Source organism: Piliocolobus tephrosceles, chromosome 1 (assembly GCF_002776525.5).
Source record: "Piliocolobus tephrosceles isolate RC106 chromosome 1, ASM277652v3, whole genome shotgun sequence".
Lineage (NCBI taxonomy): Eukaryota > Metazoa > Chordata > Mammalia > Primates > Cercopithecidae > Piliocolobus > Piliocolobus tephrosceles.
In genome coordinates, this window is record NC_045434.1 from 183,073,273 (window position 1) to 183,097,073 (window position 23,801).

The 23,801-nt window shown below is 43.2% G+C and overlaps 1 protein-coding gene across 1 annotated transcript in view; it reads right to left on the reverse strand.

Moving 5' to 3' along the window:
- Positions 1-23,801, reverse strand: part of LOC111529566 (microtubule-actin cross-linking factor 1) — a 283,418-nt gene that overhangs the window by 130,372 nt on the left and 129,245 nt on the right. Inside the window, exons 37-45 of the mRNA XM_026455708.1 lie at positions 23,362-23,511; positions 19,855-20,070; positions 19,619-19,768; positions 13,171-13,404; positions 10,771-10,920; positions 9,380-9,613; positions 6,533-6,757; positions 1,191-1,709; positions 224-400 (exon numbers count right to left, since the gene is read on the reverse strand). Of these exons, the coding sequence (XP_026311493.1) occupies positions 224-400; positions 1,191-1,709; positions 6,533-6,757; positions 9,380-9,613; positions 10,771-10,920; positions 13,171-13,404; positions 19,619-19,768; positions 19,855-20,070; positions 23,362-23,511 (2,055 nt within the window). The remainder of the gene's footprint in view (positions 1-223; positions 401-1,190; positions 1,710-6,532; positions 6,758-9,379; positions 9,614-10,770; positions 10,921-13,170; positions 13,405-19,618; positions 19,769-19,854; positions 20,071-23,361; positions 23,512-23,801) is intronic.

Consider the following 23,801-nt stretch of genomic DNA (forward strand, 5'->3'; position numbering starts at 1 on the left):
AAAGCTGATTCTAGGAATCCAGAGCTACTGAACAGCTTTACCGAAAAAGTCTAAGTTTACCCATAGCCATAAATATTAGAAGCAAGTATTTAGCACTCAGATCTCGTCCAAGGCATCCCAACTACTGCCTTTATTTTATGTAAGCATTTGCTTTATTTTGGAGTACTTTACGCCACGGAATACTAGGTCTTGACACCACAACACAGCCTGTATCCTGACTTACCTTTGTTGTTGCAAGCTGCTGCTGGAGAACTCCAGGGTCGGAGGCAACTGTATCTGAGAGGAGCTTCCCCACATTGGCCTCACAAGTCTGCATCCAGGCCTGCAGGCTGTCAGCACTGTTTTGGAATTGATGATACTGGCCTAACAGCATATTCAGGTGAGATCCTAATCGTGTACACTGTGCCAAAGAAAGGAAGGTAAGCAGACTTAAGCAAGGTCAGGCCAAAGGCAGCAGTTGCCCAAAGAAAGAGGCCTGGCTTTATTACAGAGAACTCACTGTAACTTCAGATAAGGGTAGTGCCAGAACCCATGGATAGATGGGTAGCAATGATCTATAAGTGTGGGTCCCCACTGTTTGCTCCATATTATCCACCTCGACCTTCTTACATATCCAGGAAAATTTAATGAGATATATGACAAGCCACCAAAGAAATGAACAGCAGGTTGCAGACAAAGGTAGGGGTTAAGAAATGCAAAAAGTGTTCTTTCTTGGGGATTAGAAGTGTTGGCAGAAGGCATAAGACAGGTAAGAAGAGCTGACTGGATTCTAAACTTTAGAAGAAAGAGGAAGTTCTTTAGATAGGAAGGAAGGTAAGGATATATCCTAGATGCTCTGTCCAGAAATAAAAACTGTGCAGTTGGTTTAAATTTCCTCTGTGTGCTATGTCTCTTGGGAGCCCAAGTCTGCTAGTCAGGATACAGGAAGGTGAATACTACCTTCATCATCAGTGTGACATACTCCTGCCAGTGCTAGGTATTAGATATTAGCTAGCTATCAGGTCTTTGGGCTAATACCTATGTATGTTACATTTTTTGCATTGTCTGTGAAGACCTTCTGCCCATGGTTCAAGTATAAATAATCTTTCCTACTGTGTCCTGGGGTTCTTATTCTGAGCCCCAGACACTACCTACATTGTGTGAGGGCTGCCATGATTGTTTCACAAAGATGCCAGGAACTGCCCCCTTACCTCTGAGTGGAGAGCAGTGTACCTTTCTGTTGCATCCTTCAACTTGTCCTTTACTAAGTTTCCAATTTCTGATGGTTCTTTGCCTTCCTTAAAAGTGTTTTCCATGTCCAAGACTTTCTGTCCTGAGATAGTCACAAATCTCAAGTCTCCTTTGTGGGAAATGACATCCTCTGAGAAGCTTCCTTGCCGCTTCAGCAGGGAGGGAAGGGCCTCGGGGCTGCTGCCTCCCTTATGCATGTTCTCCAGCTCTTTCTCAGATCGTTCCAACCAGCTTTCAAACTCTCTATGATCCTGCAGAAATTTCTGCAACTCATCCTGAAGTGTCTGCACCTGCTTCAGTTCTGCCTCTGATTGGGCCAGGGAAGTAGAATATTGCTCCTTTAGCTCTCCCAGCTTTTCTTGCAACATCTGTTGTTCCTCAGGTGTGAGATTGTGGCCATGCTGATCCAGGAAGGCCTGAGCTGACTGGGTGGCCATAATGAAATGTTGCTGCTGGGACAGCAATTCTTGGTGACGGGCCTGGTAAAAAAAAAATCCCCCCAAACAAAGGACAATCAGTAGGGAATCCACAATAATTTGAGGTATACAAGACTGGACTGCATACTCCATGTGAGGTCTGCTCACAATAAGCCTTGGTCTTTTCACCCACATTGCTGTCAAGTCATACACCTCTCTCAGTTTTGCTGCATCTCACATTTTTCCGTTAACTTCATTTTATTCAGTTCAACCCCTTGTTTTAGGTATAGCCCTTTAATTTAGATGCTGACTCTTAAATTGTACTTATAATCTTTAAGGACCATCTACATATAAGCTAGAAGTAGGGAGAGGTCTCTATCTCTACTCAATAGACCACTTTTCCAGCTGCTCAGAAATCATCAATATCAGTCACTCTCTCAATAGTATGCCACATGCCAATCCCCTCTGAACTGACATGTATAGGACTTCATGGTTTTCAAAGAGATTTTACATGTATTATCTCATTTGCTTTGTGGCACAACCTATAATATAGGTAGACAATATAATACCCATATTAAGAATAAGTGAATACCAGCCGGGTGCAGTGGCTCACGCCTGTAATCCCAGAACTTTGGGAGGCCGAGGCAGGCGGATCATCTGAGGTCGGGAGTTCAAGACCAGCCTGACCAAACATGGTGAAATCCCATCTCTACCAAAAATACATAATTAGCTGGGTGTGGTGGTGCGTGCCTGTAGTCCTAGCTACTCGGGAGGCTGAGGCAGGAGAATCACTTGAACCCAGGAGGCGGAGGTTGCAGTGAGCCAAGATCATGCCATTGCACTCCAGCCTAGGCAACAACAGCGAAACTCCATCTCAAAAACAAAAGAAAGGATTAACTGAATACCAAAAAGACTTGACTAAGGTCATGCAGTTTGTTAAGGAACAGAACTGCAACTCAAACCTGACTCTCTTAGCTAAACTATACAAATGGACAACTAATAATCATCTACATTAGTGGAAGGGTAGCTGAATAAATCATACATACGACAATATAAAAATTGCAAGTTTGGCCAGGCACGGTGGCTCATGTCTGTAATCCCAGAACTTTGGGAGGCCAAGGCGGGTGGATCACGAGGTCAAGAGATCGAGACCATGCTGGCCAACATGGTGAAACTCCGTCTCTACTAAAAATACAAAAATTAGCTGGGCATGGTGGCACGTGCCTGTAATCCGAGCTACTTGGGAGGCTGAGGCAGGAAAATTGCTTGAACTTGGGAGGCAGAGGTTGCAGTGAGCCGAGATCATGCCACTGCACTCCAGCCTGGCAACGGACTGAGACTCTATCTCAAAAAAAAAAAAAAAAAAAAAAATGCAAGTTCTTAACTGTCACTCATGTGTCCATGAAGACTGTCCCTACTAGGAAAGACCATGGAAAATTAATTCGATAATTAGAAAGTAAACTGTATTTCTGGGTAATAATAAGTAATTGGTACTTTATATTTGTGTGTACTTTGTCTATGTGCTTATACACAGACCTTTTTCTATTCCAACGGAATATGAGTTCTTTGAGGAGAGCTGTGAGTTTCTGTTTTGAAACATAAGATGTTCTTCCCGAGTCTAGAAGACAGTGGGAGTTGTCAGTATTCCTGACTACCTATACTGTTTATGCCACTACTTAGAGAAGGACTACTGAGCATCGTCTACTTTTAGCCTGTATCAACAGCAACCTGATCGCCTCAGCTTCCCACATCATTTCAAGAAAGCTGAGTGACTAGGAGGTTGAAGCTAGGTTTTTGAGACCAGCCTGAGCAACAACATAGCAAAACTGTCTCTTAAAAAAAAAAAAAAATGAATGAGGCATGGTGAGTGCACACCTGTAGTCCTACCTACTTGAGAGGATTACTGGAGCCCAGGACTTGAAGGTTACAGTGAGCTATGATCATCCCATTGCACTTCAGCCTGGGTGGCAAAGTGAGGCCTCATCTCTTTACAAAAGAAAAAACAGTTGGGCGCAGTGGCTTACGCCTCTAATCCCAGCACTTTGGGAAGCCAAGGCAGGTGGATCACGAGGTCAAGAGATCGAGACCATGCTGGCCAACATGGTGAAACTCCATCTCTACTAAAAATACAAAAATTAGCTGGGCATGGTGGTGTGCGCCTGTAATCACAGCTACTCAAGAGGCTAAGGCAGGAGAATGGCTTGAACCTGGGAGGCGAAGTTTGCAGTGAGCTGAGATTGTGCTACTGCATTTCAGCCTGGTGAGAGAGTGAGACTCTGTCTCAAAACAAAAAAAAAAAAGAAAAAAGAAAAGTAAAAAAAAAAGCAGAAGGAAAAAAAAAGAAAGCTGGAATGACAAATATATCTTGCTCAATTAGATAGTGAAACAGGAGCAGTACTACAACTTTGTCTGTATATCACTCAGGTGTCCTCCATTCTCACCCTCCAACTCACCTACCCATAAGGCAGTTTCCTTCCTGGAAGGGAGATACCACTTGGTTAGGTTGACTGCTGCCAGCAAAAGGTGTCAGAAGTGCCCTATGACAGCAGAACCATTTTTGCTCTGTCCTCTTATAAGACTACCAGGGCTTTGGGGAACACATTATGATGGACCTTCCAAAAGCGTAATACGAGAGGCAGAAATCCTATTAATATAAAATATGACAATGGTCCACACAGGCCACTCAACACAAGTATTCCAACTAAGCCAATATTCTTTCTACAAAGGTGCCACCACTAAAATATATGATCCATGTGTTGTAAGTATCCTAAATATGTAATCTTCTTTCAATCATTCAATAGAACGTGCCTGTATACGCCAGTTGATGCCCTTGAAGATGGTTTACTGGGTTGACTCACTGGCTTATTTCTAATTCCTGGCATATGGTAGCTATTCAGTCATTGCTAAATGAATAAATAAATGAGTAGCAATAAACAGTAAAAAGTGACTTCTGCTTTTTTGTTTTGTTTTGTTACAGAACAGGAAGCCTGTAAGAAACAGTGCGTGTTTTCTTTTTTTTTTTTTTTTTTTTTTGAGACGGAGTCTTGCTCTGTCTGCCAGGCTGGAGTGCAATGGCCGGGCCTGATCTCAGCTCACTGCAACCTCCGCCTCGCGGGTTCACGCCATTCTCCCGCCTCAGCCTCCTGAAGTAGCTGGGACCACAGGCGCCCGCCACCTCGCCCGGCTAATTTTTTGTATTTTTAGTAGAGACGGGGTTTCGCCGTGTTAGCCAGGATGGTCTCGATCTCCTGACCTCGTGATCCGCCCGTCTCGGCCTCCCAAAGTGCTGGGATTACAGGCTTGAGCCACCGCGCCCGGCCCCAACAGTGCGTGTTTTCAAGCCTAGCATCTAGAGGGCAATACAGACAACAAAACAATATAGAATGAGAAATGTTACAAAGTAGGAAAGGGTATAAGAGGAGCTTATAGGCTGGGCACCTGTAATCCCAGCACTTTGGGAGGTGAGCAAATCACCCGAGGTCAGGAGTTTGAGACCAGTCTGGCCAACATAGTGATACCCCATCTCTACTAAAAATACAAAACTTAGCTAGGCATGGTGGCGTGTGCCTGTAATCCTAACTACTTGGGAGGCTGATGCATAAGAATCACTTGACTCCAGGGGATGGAGGTTGCGATGAGCCGAGATCATGCTACTGTACTCCAGCCTGGGTAACAGAGCAAGACTCTGCCTTTTTTAAAAAAAAAAAAAGAGAGAGAGAGAGAGAGAAAGAAGAGCACATAGGGGGAATATATACCCTAACTTTGGTGAGTGAGTGGTGATGAATATGGGCTTCCTAGAGGAAGTGAACTCTAAGCTGAGATCTGAAGAATGAGTAAAAATTAACCAATAGCTGGGCGCCTCCCTTACTTTATGCAATGGAGAAGCAAGTAAGTTCCAAGAGCATATAAAGGCCCAGAGGAAAGTGAGAGCACAGTTTAGCCAATAAACTGAAAGGAATCAATATAAGCAGATGCTCAAGTATAAAGGAAGGTAACAGATAAGGCCAAATAAGTAGACTAGATCCCAGTGGGTAGGGGCTGAGAGGAGAGTTAACCATGTAATCTTGAGGGCAACAGGTAATCATAAAAAGGGTTAAGCAAGGATACAGCATTTTAGAATGATTCCTTAGTAGTAAGGAGAATGGACTGGAAGGTAAAAACCAAGAGGCAAGAAGACCAGTAGAAGCTACTATAATAATACCAGTGAAAGCAGATAGTGGTTCTAAACTACAATAATATCTCAATAAAGATGAAGAAGTGTAGCTGACTTTGAAAGAAATATAATTAGCATGAGATCTGATGCCTGATTTGACATGGGAGAGTGAGAGAGAGAATGGAATCTAGGATGATGTCCAGTTCAGACAATGAAGTGGGAATAAAGGAAAGAGAATGTTTGATTGTGGGAGGAGTATCATAGGAAACAGGAGTTCCATTTTCAGGCTGATGTGCTTGTGGGCTCAAGTTGCAAATAGGCAGACAGATTTATATACTGGTTTGATGCTCAGGACAGGAATCAGGGCTAGAAGGAAATGCATACACAGAATTCATTAGTGCAAATGGCAATTACAGTGTTGTGAGTAGATGAGACTGCCCAAGGAAAATATGTTCTGAAAGATAAAAAGAGAGCCTAGGATACACCTGGAAGCATCAGTATTTGAAAAGCTGGCCAGGGGAAAAGTAAGAAAGATGGTCAGGGCAAAGTAGTAGTATGGAAACCAAGGCACAAAGTATTTCAAGAAGTGGCCAACAGTGTCAAAGCTGCTGAGACATCAAAGAAGTCACAAACTGAGAGGTTCTCACTGGATTTAGGGGCAAGGTGATTGTGGTTACTTGCTCAGGGCAGGAGAGATTTCTCTAGCATAGTGAGGATAAGCTAACACCCTTACCTTCATCTTCTCACAGTGCTTGTCCAGTTTCTCTGGGGCTTGATTCACCCCCATGTAACCATCAGTGGTGTCCAAGGTTCCTTTCTCCAAACTAGCTCTCGAGAGCTGCTCCATTCCTGGAAGGTTGGTCAGCAGCTGTCCACCAGATGATCCTACTGAAGTTACCCAATCCAGGAGTGCATCGATTTTCTTCTTGTTCTCTGCCAGTTCCTTTGCTGCTTTACTCTGAAGTCACAGAGGTTGTCTAGTGAGAAGGCTTTACATACTCAATCATACAACCACAGGTTAAGCAATGGGGTAAAGGGGAGGAGATAATTTTATGCTAATTCTAAGACTGGGTATAAACAGTCTTTGCACATACAAAAGAGAATTCACATCTTTTAAAATCTTTTGAAAAATTATTAAAAATATCTCTACATTTCATTATATCTTACTGCTTAAAAAACAAAAAAAAAAAAAGAGGCAGGACACAGTGGCTCATGCCTGTTATCCCAGCACTTTGGGAGGCCTGGTGGATCACTTGAGGATCAGGAGTTTGAGACCAGCCTGGTCAACATGGTGAAACCCCATCTCTACTAAAAATACAAAAAATTATCTGGGTGTGGTGGTGCATACCTGTAGACCCAGCTACTCAGGAGGCTGAGGCACGAGTATCATTTGGACCTGGGAGGTGGAGGATGCAGTGAGCCAAGATCGTGCCACTGCACTCCAGCTTGGGTGACACAGCAATATTCTGTCTCAAAACAAAACAAATCTTAGGATTCAGAATATTTTATTAAGAGATCATTTAGTCCTGCCACCTCAGCAATGCTTCACAGAATCTTTCAAGGTACACAGAAGTGCTGCGACTGGCTTGGTAGGGTAAGAAATAGCATGGTCACATTCAATTACCTGGCTGCTCTTTCCTAAAGGAAAGACAAACTTCTTTCATCCTTTCCTCAACTAAACAGAACATGTAGCTCTTTTTTTTTTTTTTTTTTTTTTTTGAGGCGGAGTCTCGCTCTGTCGCCTGGACTGGAGTGCAGTGGCCGGATCTCAGCTCACTGCAAGCTCCGCCTCCCGGGTTTACGCCATTCTCCTGCCTCAGCCTCCGGAGTAGCTGGGACTACAGGCGCCCGCCACCTCGCCCGGCTAGTTTTTGTATTTTTAGTAGAGACGGGGTTTCACCGTGTTAGCCAGGATGGTCTCGATCTCCTGACCTCGTGATCCGCCCGTCTCGGCCTCCCAAAGTGCTGGGATTACAGGCTTGAGCCACCGCGCCCGGCACATGTAGCTCTTTTTAAATTTTTTCTCTCACCTGAGGCTACAGGGAAACATTTAATTCTTCAACTTGCCTTTGAAATTCTATTTACTGGCTCTACATGTATTTTAATAAATTAAATAGGTTATGCCAAGTTATATATTTATCTATTTCAAAATTCATCCCCAGGGCCAGGCATGGTGGCTCACGCCTGTAATCCCAGCACTTCGGGAGGCTGAGGCGGGCAGATCACGAGGTCAAGAGATCGAGACCATCCTGCTAACACAGTAAAACCCCGTCTCTACTAAAAAAAATACAAAAAATTAGCCGGGCGAGGTGGCGGGCGCCTGTAGTCCCAGCTACTCGGGAGGCTGAGGCAGGAGAATGGCGTGAACCTGGGAGGCAGAGCTTGCAGTGAGCCGAGATTGTACCACTGTACTCCAGCCTGGGCGACAGAGCGAGACTCTGTCTCAAAAAAAAAAAAACAAATTCATCTTCAGGTAATTTATTTTTCTTTTCCATGTTCTCTACTTTCCTCATTAGTGTCCGCATCCAAGGCTAAACAAAAGATTCAAATTCAATCCGCCAGTGTTGAGTGGGGTGCAGAAGACCACTTGAGACTTTGGCTTCTCTTTGGTTTATCCCAGTGCCACGATTCCCACTGTAACTATAGAGGCAGTTCAGGGACAACTTTTGGCTCACTAAGACTTCATAGATATTTTTCCCTAGTACTCTTAGATCACCAGTCTAGATTCATATTAAAATACGTCATTTGGCCGGGCACAGTGGCTCACACCTGTAATCCCAGTACTTTGAGAGGCCGAGGCAGGAGAATCACTTGAGGTCAGGTGTTTGAGACCAGCCTGGTCAACATGGTGAAACCCTAAACTCTACTAAAAATACAAAATTTAGCTGGGTGTGGTGGCATGTGCCTGCAGTCCCAGCTACTCAGGAGGCTGAGGCACGAGAATCACTTGAATCCAGAAGGTGGCGGTTGCAGTGAGCTAAGATTGCACCACTGTACTCTAGTCTCGGCAACACAGCAAAATTCTGTTTTGCTTTTTTCCTCCCCATAATAATACTCTTCCTCACTAAGTTCTTCTGATATTTTTCAATTAGAGGACTGAGTATACAGATAGCAAGATGTTTTGGGGTCGGGGGAGGAATATGTACTTTTTACCAACTGTACTGACAAACTCCTTTACAAACTCCTCCCGGACGTTTCTTGTAAAAATAAAGCTTCTTGTAAAAATACAGACTAGCCAGCCTGGCCAACCTGGTGAAATCCCATCTCTACTAAAAATACAAAAATTAGCTAGGCGTGGTGATGGGCACCTGTAATCCCAGCTACTTGGGAGGCTGAGGCTGAGGCAGGAGAATCACTTGAACCCGGCAGGCAGAGGTTGCAGTAAGCCGAGATCATGCCACTGCACTCCAGCCTGGGTGACAAGAGATTCCGTCTCAAAAAACAAAAACCAGACTAGCTCCTGAAGTAGCCCTTTCTCATGATTCTGTGCGTGCTATAAGACTGTTTTCCCCTCATTGTCTTTTGTGTTGGTACCAAAATTCTTTTTTGAAAACTATCAAGTGTCATAGCAGTTGATTACCTTTTCAGTCTCCTGCTGTAAGGCAGAGGTCACTGCTTCCTCCAGCTCCTTCTGGGCCACCCGTGTCTGTTCCCGGAGCGCCTCATATTGCTCCTTAGCCTGACGAAGCTTTTCCCGAAGAGCTGTCAACTCATGTGGGCTCAGCTTGGTCTGATTCTCTTCCATGAACCCCTCAATGTCCTTGACAACAGCGGCAAATGAGGTGGCATGATTCTGAATGTCATCCTGTAAATCCTTAACACAAGAAAATAGGAATGGCAGAGCCTTCAACTTTCGTGCTTCTAAGTCCTCTAATGGTATAAAGATGGAGTGGCTAGGATGACATATAGTCCTGTATATAGTCCCTGACTACAATTTTTTTCAGGTTTAGGCTTAAATCAATGCAAAGAAATTTTATTTCATTTTCTAAGCAAGTATTTAGTGAAGCCAAAAAAGAAGGTTGTCCACAAACATAAGCATGAGAGATTTTTCATTCTGCAATGCATTATCCTCAAAGGGATCATTCTTTCCATAAAGAACTGTTGACAACATGATCTTAGCACAGTTGAGGCCTGATGGGCCTTTATACTCTCTTGGGTATCACTCTTTATCCTTAATGTGGCCTACAGGGTCCTGTGTGATATAGGTCCTACTTACCCCTCCAACTTCAACTTTCCCTGATTTTCCTCTTGTTCTTTGCAGTCCAATTGAACTAGCTTTCTTTCAGCTCTTGAATATGTTGTGCTCAATACCATTCCCACCTCAAGACCAATACATAAGCCTCTGCCTGGTATGTTCTCTTCCTCCTCCGACCTCTTCATGCATTAACCCCTACATATCTTTCATTTCTCAAGTTTAGGTGACAATTCTTCAAGATAATCTTTTCTGAAATTCTACTCTAGATTGGGTCTCTCTGCTATATGTTCTCATATGAGTTTCCCTTCACAGATATAAAAGTTAATAATTTTATGTTCATTTTTATAATAATCTGTAAAATTTCTGTATGCCCTGCTAGACTGTGTGCTTCACAAGGCCAGGGATGATGTCTGTTTACCATTATTGCTAACCCTTAAGCACTAAATATTTGTCGAAGGAATGAAAACATCGCCAGGCATGGTGGCTCATGCCCGTTATCCTAACATTTTGAGAGGCCAAGGCCAAGGTAGAAGGATTGCTTGAGCCCAGAGTTCGAGACCAGCTTTGGCAACATAGTGATACCCCATCTCTACAAAATAAATAAAAAATGAGGACATAGTGGCTCATGACTTTGTCCCAGCCCCTGGGTAGGCTGAAGTGGGAGGATTGCCTGAGCCCAGGAGGTCGAAGCTGCAGTGAACCAAGATAATGCCACTGTACTCCAGCCTGAGTGACAGAGTGAGACTTTGTGTCAAAACTGACGGATTCACACTGACCTTCAAGTCACTTTGGTTCTTCTGCAAAGCAGAGAGATTCTGCCGGGTGGTTCTGCCTTGGTGGCCTGCCAGTGCTCTTTCTGCCTGTCCTACCCAACTGCAAAGATCCTCCAGTTGCTGGTGACAGGTATTTTGTTGTTTCTGCAGGGTCTAATTAAAATGCAAAGGGGTCAAAAAACATTTACTAATTCACATTTTACAAATACAAGAAACTCCCTGAAATGTAAAACAAGAAGGTTATATCTCAAGGATGGAAATGTTGATGGGAGACTAGAATAGGAAAAGACACAGAAGTCATATTCGGAAAGCTCCCCTCATTTGGACAGTCCATTGATCTGGGTCTATGGATTGGATAATAATCAGGATAATTATGAGAATGCTTCTAGTTCAGGTTTTGGTTTGGGGGCTCCTTCACCAGACTGCTGTTATTATCTTTGGAAATAGAGAAGAAAGAGCCCAGATGCTTGAAATCCACACGATAATGGTGATGATAATAATTCAGTGGTTCTGATCAATCCCTCCACTAGAACCAGAGACTTGCTACATAATATGCAAAAGTAGAAGAATTGGAGTAGAAAGAAAAATCAAAGACCTGGATAATTCATAAGTTAATTGAGCTTCTTAATGATTCAGCTGACTTTATAAATCAAATATCTCATCAATCCAGAGACTCATTAAATAAAATGATTACATGCCAGGCATGAAGGGCTAGATTTGGCTATTTTGAGAAGTGCCCAAGAATAGCAACTAGCTCAGTCCTTTAGGTGTCTACACTAATATCAAAGGAACAGGTCGGGCCCAAGGAGAGAGAGGGAATATGTTTCTGTGCCTGATCCTTTCTCTAGATTTTATCTCAGTTGTATGACATTGAAGCACCTGACTGAGCAATTGAGCATGATGTGTTCTCCTGACCATCCTTCTAAAACCATTTTCCACCAGTTTCTACCTTCTGATGGCGCTTTAGTCACCTGCACTTACAAACAGGTGCCCAACTGGCCCTCTCTCCCCCTCTTTAGGACAAATAGAAGGGCTCTGGAAGAGAACTCCTAAGAGCTCTTCAGCTGTAAAACAGGATCTTCATGGGTTAGGATGGGTGCAGACTGAATCTGAAAAAAGCAAAGCAAACAAGTTAACACAGAGACATACACACACATTCAGGGGAAATATTGAGAGAAGCAGAGCATTTCTGACAATAACAAGGTTAATAAGCATTGTGGAATTAATTACATGCTCAGGGAGAATGTTCACATGCAGTTCTATCACCTGCTGCAGCCCAGGTGTCTACCCTGAATCTGGGCTGGGTCTTGTCTTAAGGTGGCTCAGATGAATTTTACTTCATTAATTATCCAAAGGTTATATCGTGCTATATAAACTCCTGAATGAGAGCATTGCACATGCTCAGTTTTCGAAGGTAACCTAAGTCTTTCCATTAGTATATCTCAATTTCAATACAGTTGAAAAAATGAGACAGTAAAAGGGGACATATGGCACACACTACCCTAATTCCCTTAAAGTCTGACTCAAAAGCTCATTTTTTTGCACAATATTTAATAAAGGAGCCCTTGAGACAAATTTTATGGTGATAATGACAACTCTAATATCATCTTGTTATATGCCAACTTACTATTCAAATAGCAGAAATGGCATGAACATCATTCTAGGTATTCTAAGGTTTTAATGTTATTATTAATGCAATTATGTTGAGCTGAGCTTTGCAAGAAGTGAGTTGTGATGGAAGATGGTAGGATGGTTAGTTTTTTGATTGTTTGTTTGTTTTAGTATCATGCCTGCTTCTACATACTGTTTTCCATGATTGAATAAGCACTGGGCACTACAGTGTGAGGAAAGGTGCAAGAAAATAATATTAATTTTTAAAGAGCCAAAAATTAATACGATTCTAATAAAAATTTCCTTGTCAGCCACTTAAGGATTGTCAGGAAACCTTACTGTAAATCATTCGAAATAGATTACATAGAATGAAACTAATTTCAGAACGCTTCTCCTCGAGCTCAGAGTATCTAGATGTTCTTACGAGCCCTCAAAACAATGCTAAAGGAGAAAGTAAAGTAGGGAAAGGACTAGATACATGATTTTCATTTGAAAGTCAGAGACAATGAGATACAGTGAAGGAAAAGTCTCACTAAAAGAAAACACTTGCATATGTATACACATGTCAACACATATGTTCTCTCACACATACATAAAACCAAAGACATGGCAAGAAAAACAGCCAGAACAGGTGCCTCCTGGATTAGAACCATACTGGCCTGCATGACATGAAATTTCAAAACTGGTAAACCCAAGCTCCTGCAATCATGATGCACAGAGTCTGGCCAGAAAACCCAATGACAGAGGACATCCCCACAGACAAACTGAGCCCAGCTGCTGGTTCAGTCTGACCTTCACCAGGGCCTCCTGCTCCATCTGTTGAAGATGGCCCTGCAAGGCATCCACCTGAGCTGCAGTCTGTTCCAAAATTTCCTGGAAGGACCTCTGCAGTTCATTCAGAAGCCTCAGCATCTGTCGATTCTGCTGAGGGGACAAGTCCTGGGCATGTTCCGAGATAAAGAACTGAACATCAAAAGCAAGAGCATCCAGCTGAGATTTCCTTTCAGCCATGGGCTGTTTCAAATCCTAAGGTAAATGGAAAAAGGAAACAAAAAGCAAAACAAAACCATGATACTTCCATTTCTCAGTCCATGAAGAAAACCAAAAGAATCAGAGAGGCTAATTTCCTGTACTCTCATAACTGGCACTAATGATTCTAGGGCCAAACTAGAATTAAAGTCTCTCTTGGCTGGGCACGGTGGCTCATGCCTGTAATCCCAGCACTTTGGGAGGCCGAGGTGGGTGGATCACAAGGTCAGGAGATCGAGACCATCCTGGCTAACACGGTGAAACCCCTTCTCTACTAGAAGTACAAAAAATTAGCCGGGCGTGGTGGCGGGCACCTGTAGTCCCCTCTACTTGGGAGGCTGAGGCAGGAGAATGGCGTGAACCCGGGAGGTGGAGTTGCAGTAAGCCGAGATTGCGCCACTGCACTCCAGCCTGGGCGACAGAGCAAAACTCCGTCTCAAAAAAAAAAATAAATAAATAAATAAATAAATTCACAGATATTTTGGATTAGCAATAGTATAATTATGCTAGCATAAATAATAGAGCTGCTTACTGCATTTGGAAATCAAGGTAGGTCCAGTAAAGGAAACTTAATTCTAATTTATGAGGAGTTTGGAGAGACTGAAAGTGAGAGAGACTTTTTTTTTCTTGAGATGGAGTCTCGCTCTGTTGCCCAGGCTGGAGTGCACTGGCACGATCTTGGCTTACTGCAAGCTCTGCCTCCCGGGTTCATGCCATTCTCCCACCTCAGCCTCCCAAGTAGCTGGGACTACAGGCGCCCGCCACCACGCCTGGCTAATTTTTTGTACTTCTAGTAGAGAAGGGGTTTCACTGTGTTAGCCAGGATGGTCTCGATCTCCTGACCTTTTGATATGCCCACCTCAGCCTCCCAAAGTGTTGGGATTAGAGGTGTGAGCCACTGCGCTTGGTCTTTTTTTTTTTGAAACAGAGTCTTGCTCTGTTGCCCAGACTGGAGTGCAGTGGTACAATCTCGGCTCATTGCAACCTCTGCCTCACTGGTTCAAGCAATTCTCGTGCCTCTACCTTCTGAGTAGCTGGGCCTACAGGTGCGCACACCATGCCCAGCTAATTTTTTGTATTTTTAGTAGAGACAGGGTTTTGCCATGTTGGCCAGGCTTGTCTTGAACTCCTGGCCTCAAGTGATCCGCCCTCCTTGGCCTCCCAAAGTGCTGAGATTACAGGAGTGAGTCACCGCGTCTGGCCATAAATTTTTTCAAAAAGTTTTGGAAAATATAACATGAATTTCTGATCTGAGATGTATCTAATTGTACTTTCTTAGGTGCAAATATCTATTTGTATCCGTCCAGCAATGAGTTACTGGTAGGCCAGTACTGAGAAAATACATAATTTGTTTGTGATTTGCTAAAATTTTTGTTTTTTGAGACAGGATCTTGCTGTCACCCAGGTTGGAGTGCAGTGATGCATACAAAGCTCACTGCAGCCTGGACCTCCCAGGCTCAAGCAATCCTCTCACCTCAGCCTTCTAAGTAGCTGAGATCACAGGTGTGCACCACCATGCCCAGCTAATTTTTAAAATTATCTGTAGACATGGTGTCTCACTACATTGCCCAGGCTGGTCTTGAACTGCTGGGCTCAAGCGATCCTTCCACTCAGCCTCCCAAAGTGCTGGGATTACAGGCATGAGCCACCACACCCAGCCTAAATTTTCATTTTTTGAGTAAATGATGCTGTTCATACTATTTTTAAAACTGTGAAAGATTACACTCAGACTTTCTTGTTATAGTTGTATTTTTCCCTTAAAGTAGTAAAAACTATCCAAACGCTAAAATCATCTATTTCCAGACTATTAAAAGCAAGTAATCTTCCTACAAACATTCAGTGATTATCAGTTATGTTATACTGGATCTCCATCACTTTGAAACTGAGAGTAGATCAATTGAGAGTAGTCAATCCTGCAAAGCAGGCAGAAACGGCTTCTTGAATATTTATCATAATGTTACAGTAGGTAGTTAGGCAGACATGAGCAGGGCATGAGAAGCCCTGCCCACCTCCACATCACCTGATGGTCACCTCCAAGAATGTCAGGTGACCATCAGGTGATGGTCAGGTGGTTGTTCAACCATCTCTCTAAAATAATAATTGGTTGTAGTCGGCAAAAGAGAAAGGCATGCTCTTAATAGATAGAAAACACGTAAAGCTGGTGATTAGCAGCTTCCTGATAAGATCTCAGGAGCTGGGCAAGTGGGCTCAAGCATGCACACTAAGAGGCAAAGTGGTGGTGTCTAAATCGGTATATGAACTACTTCTAGGAACGCTCGACTGGTAAGGGAAAAACACCTCAAGTGAGCATGTATACAACTTCAGTAAACACACAGCGCGTGCGACCCCTCCCAAGTGCTGGCAGGTCATTGCACATGCAGACAGCCCCCCCCAAGGGAAGAACCAGGGGAGGAAAAACATAATCCCTTGAAGCATGCCAACATATAAAACACCAAGTTAAAGGACAGACAACACACTTGGATCTCTCAAGTTGCCCGTTTGGCCCTCTTTCAAGTGTACTTTACTTCCTTTCATTCCTGCTCTAAACTTTTTTTTTTTATTTTAAGACACAGTCGTACTCTGTCATCCATTGCAATCTCTACCTCCTGGGTTCAAGCCTCAGGCTCTCAAGTAACTGGGATTACAGGCGCCTGCCACCATGCCCAGTTAATTTTGTATTTTGTTTTCAGTAGAGACGGGGTTTCACCATGTTGGCTAGGCTGCTCTTGAAATCCTGAGCTTCAGGTGATCCTCCCGCCTTGGCCTCCCAAAGTGTTGGGATTATAGGCATGAGCCACCATGCTCGGCCCTAAAACTTTTTTTTTTTTTTTTGAGATGGAGGTTTTTTTGACATGGAATTGCCCTCTTGTTGCCCAGGTTGGAGTGTAATGGTGCAATCTCAGCTCACCACAACCTCTGCCTCCCGGGTTCAAGAGATTCTCCTCCCTCAGCCTCATGAGTAGCTGAGATAACCGGCATATGCCACCACGCCCGGCTAATTTTGTTTTTTTTTTTTGAGACGGAGTCTTGCTCTGTCTCCCAGGCTGGAGTGTAGAGGCACAGTCTCGGCTCACTGCAAGCTCCACCTCCTGGGTTCACGCCATTCTTCTGCCTCAGCCTCCCAAGTAGCTGGGACTACAGGCGCCTGCAGCTGGGACTACAGGCGCCTGCCAACACACCTGGCTAATTTTTTGTATTTTTAGTAGAGACGGGGTTTCACCGTGTTAGCCAGGATGGTCTCGATTTCCTGACCTCGTGATCTGCCCGCCTTGGCCTCCTAAAGTGCTGGGATAACAGGCGTGAGCCACCATGCCCAGCCCTAAAACTTTTAAATAAACTTTCACTCCTGCTCTAAAACTTGCCTCGGTCTCTCCCTCTGCCTTATGCCCCTTGGTCAAATTCTTTCGCGTGAGGAGGCAAGAACCCAGCTATTGCAGACTCACATGAATTTGCTGCTGCTAACAATAAGACAAAGCTTCCTTCCTCTGTGAACATAATAATTTAGGAAACTCACTGGGAAAACAAGGCTCAGACTGTTCTCTGCTGACAAGAGGATTCGTATGTTATAACTAGGGGAGGGCACCAATGTATGAGATGCTCTATGTCTCTATGTTTTTATATCTCATACTATGTCATAGGAATTTTTTTCATGCTTGCGTCTTTGTAATAACTTAGCAAACAGATAAAGCCTGAATAAAGTCTGAAACTCTCTCCCTCAGTGATATCTTTGGATAAAGGGTATAAAAAAAGGAGGCCGGTCAACTCTTACGTGATAAAGAGGGATGAGATTGTGTACAAGGTTGATCATGGACAAACTTTTATGTCTGCTTCTCTTAAGACTGGGGAAGAGGGAGAAGATAGAACAGAAGAAGGGATCATTTCTAATTCTGTTTTGACATTCTAAAAAGTTGAAGGAGAGGGATCTCTATCGCAGAGGATTGATAAACCACTGTAATACCTGATATAATCTTAAATAGAACAAAAAAAGAGAACAATATTTGGGAGAAAACTCTCTGGCTCACATGTATCTCATGGTCCTAACTTTTCTCTCATTGACTAATAAAAAGAATCAGTTAATCTGGGGCTTAAGAAGAAGAAAAGCATTTCTTTAGAGCAGGGGGGTCAACAAACTATGGCCCCCAAGCAAAATCTGGCCTGTCACGTTTTTGTAAATAAAGTTTTATTGGAACATAGCCATAGCCATTTGTTTATGTACTATCTATGGCTGCTTTAATTTTGCGTGATTGCAACAGAAATAGGTCTTTTGCATATGGTTCGTAAAGCCTATAATATTTATTATCTGGCCCTTTATTTAAAAAGTTTGCTGGCCAGATGCTGTGGCTCACGCCTGTAATCCCAGCACTTTGGGAGGCCAAGGTGGGTAGACTGCCTGAGGTCAGGAGTTTGAGACCACTCTGGGCAACATGGTGAAACCCCGTCTCTATTGAAAATACAAAAAATTTAGCCAGGCACGATGGTGTGTGCCTGTAATCCCAGCTACCTGGGAGGCTGATGCAGGGGAATGGAGGTTGCAGTGAGCCGAGATCGCACCACTGCACTCCGGCTTCAGTGACAGAGCGAGACTCCGTCTCAAAAAAAAAAAAAAAAGTTTGCCAACCCATGCTCTAAATAACCAATCAAAAATTATCCTGAGTTTAGCCATGGTGGAAAGCACTGCAGCGATTTCACAGGAACTTAGAAATACCATCTGACCTAGCAATCCCATTGTTGGGTATATATCCAAAGGAATATAAATCATTCTATCATAAAGACACATGTACGTGTATGTTCCGTATAGCACTATTCACAATAGCAAAGATATGGAATCAACCTAAATGCCCATCAATGGTAGACTGGATAAAGAAAATGTGGACACCACATTTTATGGAATACTATCCAGCCATACAAAAGAATGCAATCATATCCTTTAAAGCAATATGGATGGAGCTGGAGGCCATTATCCTAAGCAAACTAACACAGGAACAGAAAGCCAAATATGGCATGTTCTCACTTATAAGTGGAAGCTAAACAAGAATACATGGATACTAGGAGGTGAACAACAAATACTGGGGCCTACTTGAGAGTGAGATGGTGGGAGGAGAGACAGGATCAGAAAAAATACCTATTGGGTACTGTGCTTATTACCCAGGTGATACAATTATCTGTACATCAAATCCCCATGACATGCAGTTTACCTATATAACAAACCTGCACATGTACAAACAACAACAAAAAGATCTCCTGAAACTGGTATGTGTGTGTGTGTATGTAGGATTGGATCTTGGTCAAAAGAGAAACAAAGGATGGATCCTAGATGCTCATTTAGAAAGAGAAGATGAGACTGATAATAACAGGTCATTCTGTAGACAGTATCTCAGAGAACAGCTGAAGGGAGAAATGATCATAATCACTGAAGCTCCAGGGATATGATCTATTTTTTTTTTTTTTTTAAACGGAGTTTCATTCTTGTTGCCCAGGCTGGAGTGCAATGGTGTGATCTCGGCTCACTGCAACCTCCGCTTCCCGGGTTCAAGCGATTCTCCTGCCTCAGCCTCCCAAGTAGCTGGGATTACAGGCACCTGCCACTCCGCCCACCTAATTTTTTTGAATTTTTAGTAGAGACGGGGTTTCACCATGTTGGCTAGGCTGGTCTTGAACTCCTGACCTCAGGTGATCCACCTGCCTTGGCCTCCCAAAGTGCTGGTATTACAGGTGTGAACTGCCACACCCAGCCAGGGATATGATAATTTAAAAACCTAAACATAGCTGACTTTCTTGGAAATTTATCTTTCTAAGAAAGATAAATGGCCAGGTGCAGTGGCTCACACCTGTAATCCCAGCACTTTGGGAGGCCGAGGTGGGCAGATCACCTGAGGTCCGGAGTTTGAGACCAGCCTGGCCAACATGGTGAAATCCCATCTCTACTAAAAAGTACTCTACTAAAAATGAGCCAGGCGTGGAGGTAGGTACCTATAGTCCCAGCTACTCAGGAGGCTGAGGCAAGAGAATCACTTGAACCCGGGAGGTGGAGGTTAGAGTGAGCTGGGAATGTGCCACTGCACTCCAGCTTGGGTGACAGAGCAAGACTCCGTCTCAAAAAAAAAAAAAAAAAGAAAGATAAATATGGATACTGGTTTGCCTAGCAGGTAAATAAAATTGATACAACTCAAAGGACAAAGAAAACATGCTTGAGAATGGGTGGAGAGTTTACCTCATATTGTTGGAGACAGCGGTTTAGGCTGTCAACATCTGTTTCACTGTTAGATGCCTTGCTGTTCAGAATAAGAATGGTATTGCCAACCCAGGCTCTCAGATCTTGAAGTCTGCCTTCTAGCTGTGTGTGCTGATTTAACACTTTAGTCTAAGAAATAAATGGCAAATCACATTATGAAAATCTCCCAGCCACCCAGACTTTGTGAGCTTTTATGAATAAAAGCAAAATGCTACCTTTTCTATTTCCACAGCATTCTGGAAGTGGAGTAACCTGGAATTCCAAGTGTCACTCACAGAACTGAGAGACTTCTGAAGATTCTTGGCATCTTTCTCTAGAGCCTTCAACAGTTGAGCAGGAACTTCTTGAGGTTGGCTGATGATAATTTGATTCACACACTCTAATTCCTGACTGACCAAGGTGGTCAGATCCTTTAACTCCCTGTCTAATACCTGAGGGAATAAAGTGGAGTTACCTATAAAAGCAAGACTAGTTTGAAACCCTCTGGGAATCAGCTGTGAACACATTTCTCTCTTACCCCATGTCTACACACATTTTAGGGCTTAGAAAATGTTTTTATGTACTTTCATTAATTTACTTGGTTCTCGCAATCACTAATTCATGAGGTAGGCAAGGTAGACGTTATTATTCTGGATTTACAGAAGAGATGTCTCATTGCTTTAAAAAAATGTGAACAGTGTCCAAGGTCACCCAGCTGGTAAGCACTACAGCCAGGATTTGGATTGTTTTCTGACTCAGTGCAGTGTACTCCCTCCACTGTAACTTGCTGCCTCTCTGAGAGTGTCATTATGCCTTTCTCCAAGGAGCAGCTGTGCAGAATTAATGTGCTACAAAATAAACCCAAAGGATGACTCTTCCACTCTAAATTCCGGGGTCATGGAACCAAAGAACACAAAGCTATCCCCAACCAGCTTTTCCACTCATCTAGTCTGTAATATTCTGGTCCTCAACACAGAAGCCAGAAATAAGCTGTGGAAGAATTTGATATAGTTCTTTGACGCATCATCCTCAGCCCCGGTTCAGCCATCCTACCCAAGGCTACACACTAGATATTGAGAGAACCAGTAAACCACTATAATCTGTCTTCATTGTGACTCCAATCCTATGACAACTCTTAACCTCCAATTTCAGTGAAATAGCCACTCTTCCTCCCTCTCAAGGCTGTCTTTCTATGTTTTTAGGGGACTGGTTCTATCAGTTACCACTTCCTCTCTCTTCTAACTTCAAGTTCTCTTTTTCAATTGGTTCTTTCTCCTCAGCCCAAAACCCATTCAAAACATTCCTTTCAATCCATCTCCTTCAAGTAGTGTCCCACCTCATTCCTTGCCTGTACCTAAGACTTCTGGAAAGAATGATCTATATTAATTGTTTCCACCTTCCAACCTCCCATTTATTCCAGTTGCAAGTTAGTTTATATCCCATCACTCCACTTAAACTGTTCAAAATCACCAATAACTTTCAGGAGCTGAATCTCCCCTTTAGTCCTCATTGTACTCAATCTCCCTGCAGCAGTTACTAGGACTGACTCCTTCTCCTTTGGTTTCTGTGAGACGAGTGTTTCCAGGTGTTCTTCAGAGATCTCCAGTTAGATTTTTCCAATCTATTTTACTTTTTGTCCTTTAAATGGTAGTACTTTCGAATATATTTTTCTTTCTGTTTTTTTTTTTTTTCTTTTTTTGAGACAGAGTCTCGCTTTGTCGCCCAGGCTGGAGTGCAGTGGCGCAATCTCCACTCACTGCAAGCTCCGCCGCCTCCCGGGTTAACGCCATTCTCCTGCCTCAGCCTCCCTAGAAGCTGGGACTACAGGCACCCGCCACCACGCCTGGCTAATTTTTTTGTATTTTCAGTAGAGACGGGGTTTCACCATGTTCACCAGGATGGTCTCGATCTCCTGACCTCGTGATCTGCCTGCCTCGGCCTCCCAAAGTGCTGGGATTACAGGTGTGAGACACCGCGCCCGGCCCTTTCTTTTTTTTTTTTAAGACAGGGTCTTACTCCATCCATCTCCCAGCCTGGAGTGCAGTGGTGCATTCATAGCTCAATGAAACCTCAAACTCTTGGGCTCAGGCAAATCTTCCTGCCTCAGCTTCCTGAGTGGCTAGGACTAGGGTGTACACCACCAGGCTTGGCTAATTTTTTACTATGTTGCCCAGGATGGTCTCAAACTCCTGAGCTCAAGCAATCCTCTTGTCTTGGCCTACCGAAGTGCTGGGATTATAGGCATGAGCCACTGTGACTGGCCCTGAGTATGTTTTTCTTCCTAAATAGTCTCTATTTTGCCCAAGTTTCTTTTTCTTTGTTTTAGCCTCTCCTTTTGTAACAGAAGCTTTCCAGATGCTCAAGTGGAGAGTAATGCCCTAAAAAGCTGACTACAAACCCTACTGGCTGTAGTCTTCACTGAGGGTGATGGAGTTGGGCCATACAGTTGGGAAATCACTTATATCAGTACCATTAGGTCCTTCTCCTTGGGCTGGTCAAACCATAGCGGGAGCAAGGATATAGCTCAAAATTCAGTATGTATGTGAACTTCCAGTTAATCCTACTGATTTTTGTATGGAATATTTACCTTCAATAAATGGCTGCTCTCCCTAGTCAAGAGACACTCTGAACTACTTTCCTCAGAGGATGAACATCCAGTCTTCTGTTAGTGCACGGCATGAGCAGTTGCCAGGCTATGTGAAGTAAGTTGAAAATCTAAAGGTCTAATTGCTTCTTAAACAGACTTTAAGCCAATTAGAAGCCTGTTTGCATATCCATTTTCATCTCTTTCTGGTGCTCCCAATTTTTGAGGTTTTGGGGAGTTCTGTAGTGTAAATCAGGTTGTTCCTTAGCTTCCTCCACTGTAAGTTGAGGATCTGGTTTACTCTAGCTTGCTAAGGTAGTTACCTCCTCATCCACCTGCTTTCTAAATTCTAAAACTTTACTGCTGTTTTCTCTTTTCTTGCTCTTTTCTTTATGAATTTACGTGCTTAAAACACAAAAACCCTTTTTCCTGATGTCTTAGTATAGTTTTAGGAAGAGAGATTAACTTATATATCTAATCTACTGTTTTAAGCCTCCAACATTTCTTGCTTGAATTACTGCAATAGTTTCATGACCAATCACTCTGCCTTTGAATTTACATAAATCAATCCAAAACCACACAGATAACAACTGGTAGGGCCGGGTATGGTAGCTCATGCCTGTAATCCTAGCACTTTGGGAGGCCGAGGGAGGTGGCTTGCCTGAGCTCAGGACTTCGAAATCAGCCTGGGCAACTGGTGAAACCCCAACTCTACTTAAAAAAAAAAAAAAAAAAAAAAAATTAGCCAGGCATGGTGGCGGGTACCTGTAGTCCCAGCTATTCGGGAGTCTGAGGCAGGAGAATTGCTTGAACCTGGGAGGCAGAGGTTGCAGTGAGCTGAGATCACGCTACTGCACTCCAGCCTGGGTGACAGAGCAAGGCTCCATCTCAAAAAAAACAAAAGCAAAACAACAACAAAAAAAACAATTGGTAGTAATTACATTCATAGCCAAATCCAAGGTCTGTTAAAGTCTATCCTTTATAAATCTTATCCAATCTATCCAAATGTGGCCCATCCCATAATTATCTGACAAGGGTCTCAGATTGTTTACCCTAGAATAGAGTGCAAGCAGGTCCTAGTAAGTCTTGAAATCTTCAAGGAAGATGGAGGCAGCTATCTTGAAGCTGATGTCTGTGGTGGAAGTCTCTGGGAACCTACCTTGGCCTGACACAGCAGATCCTGTAGTTCTGCCAGGTTTAGCTCCAAAGGCTGAATCTGTCTGGTCCTCATTTCAATGTTCCGTAACAGAGACAGATAGGATACTAGCTTTTCATCATGTTCTAAACAGAGTTGCCGGGTAAATACATTCTGTGGAGCCAAAAAGAAAGCTGACTCAGTTCTGACATTCTCAGCTTTAGAAGCAGGCAGGGTTTTTTGTTAGACAAATAGAAGCAATTTTTACTGCATATAGAGTGGGATAAAATAAAACATTTTGTTTAAGTCATTTCAAATCAATAGACAAAGGTGATTTTACTAATTTCCTTAGAGAGCAGAAGCTCAGAGCTATCAATCTACAAGCATCATTTTACCAAAATTTCCAAAAGTTATTCTGATTTAGGTAGCATCATCCTAGTATTTCTATTAGCTTGTTTCTATTT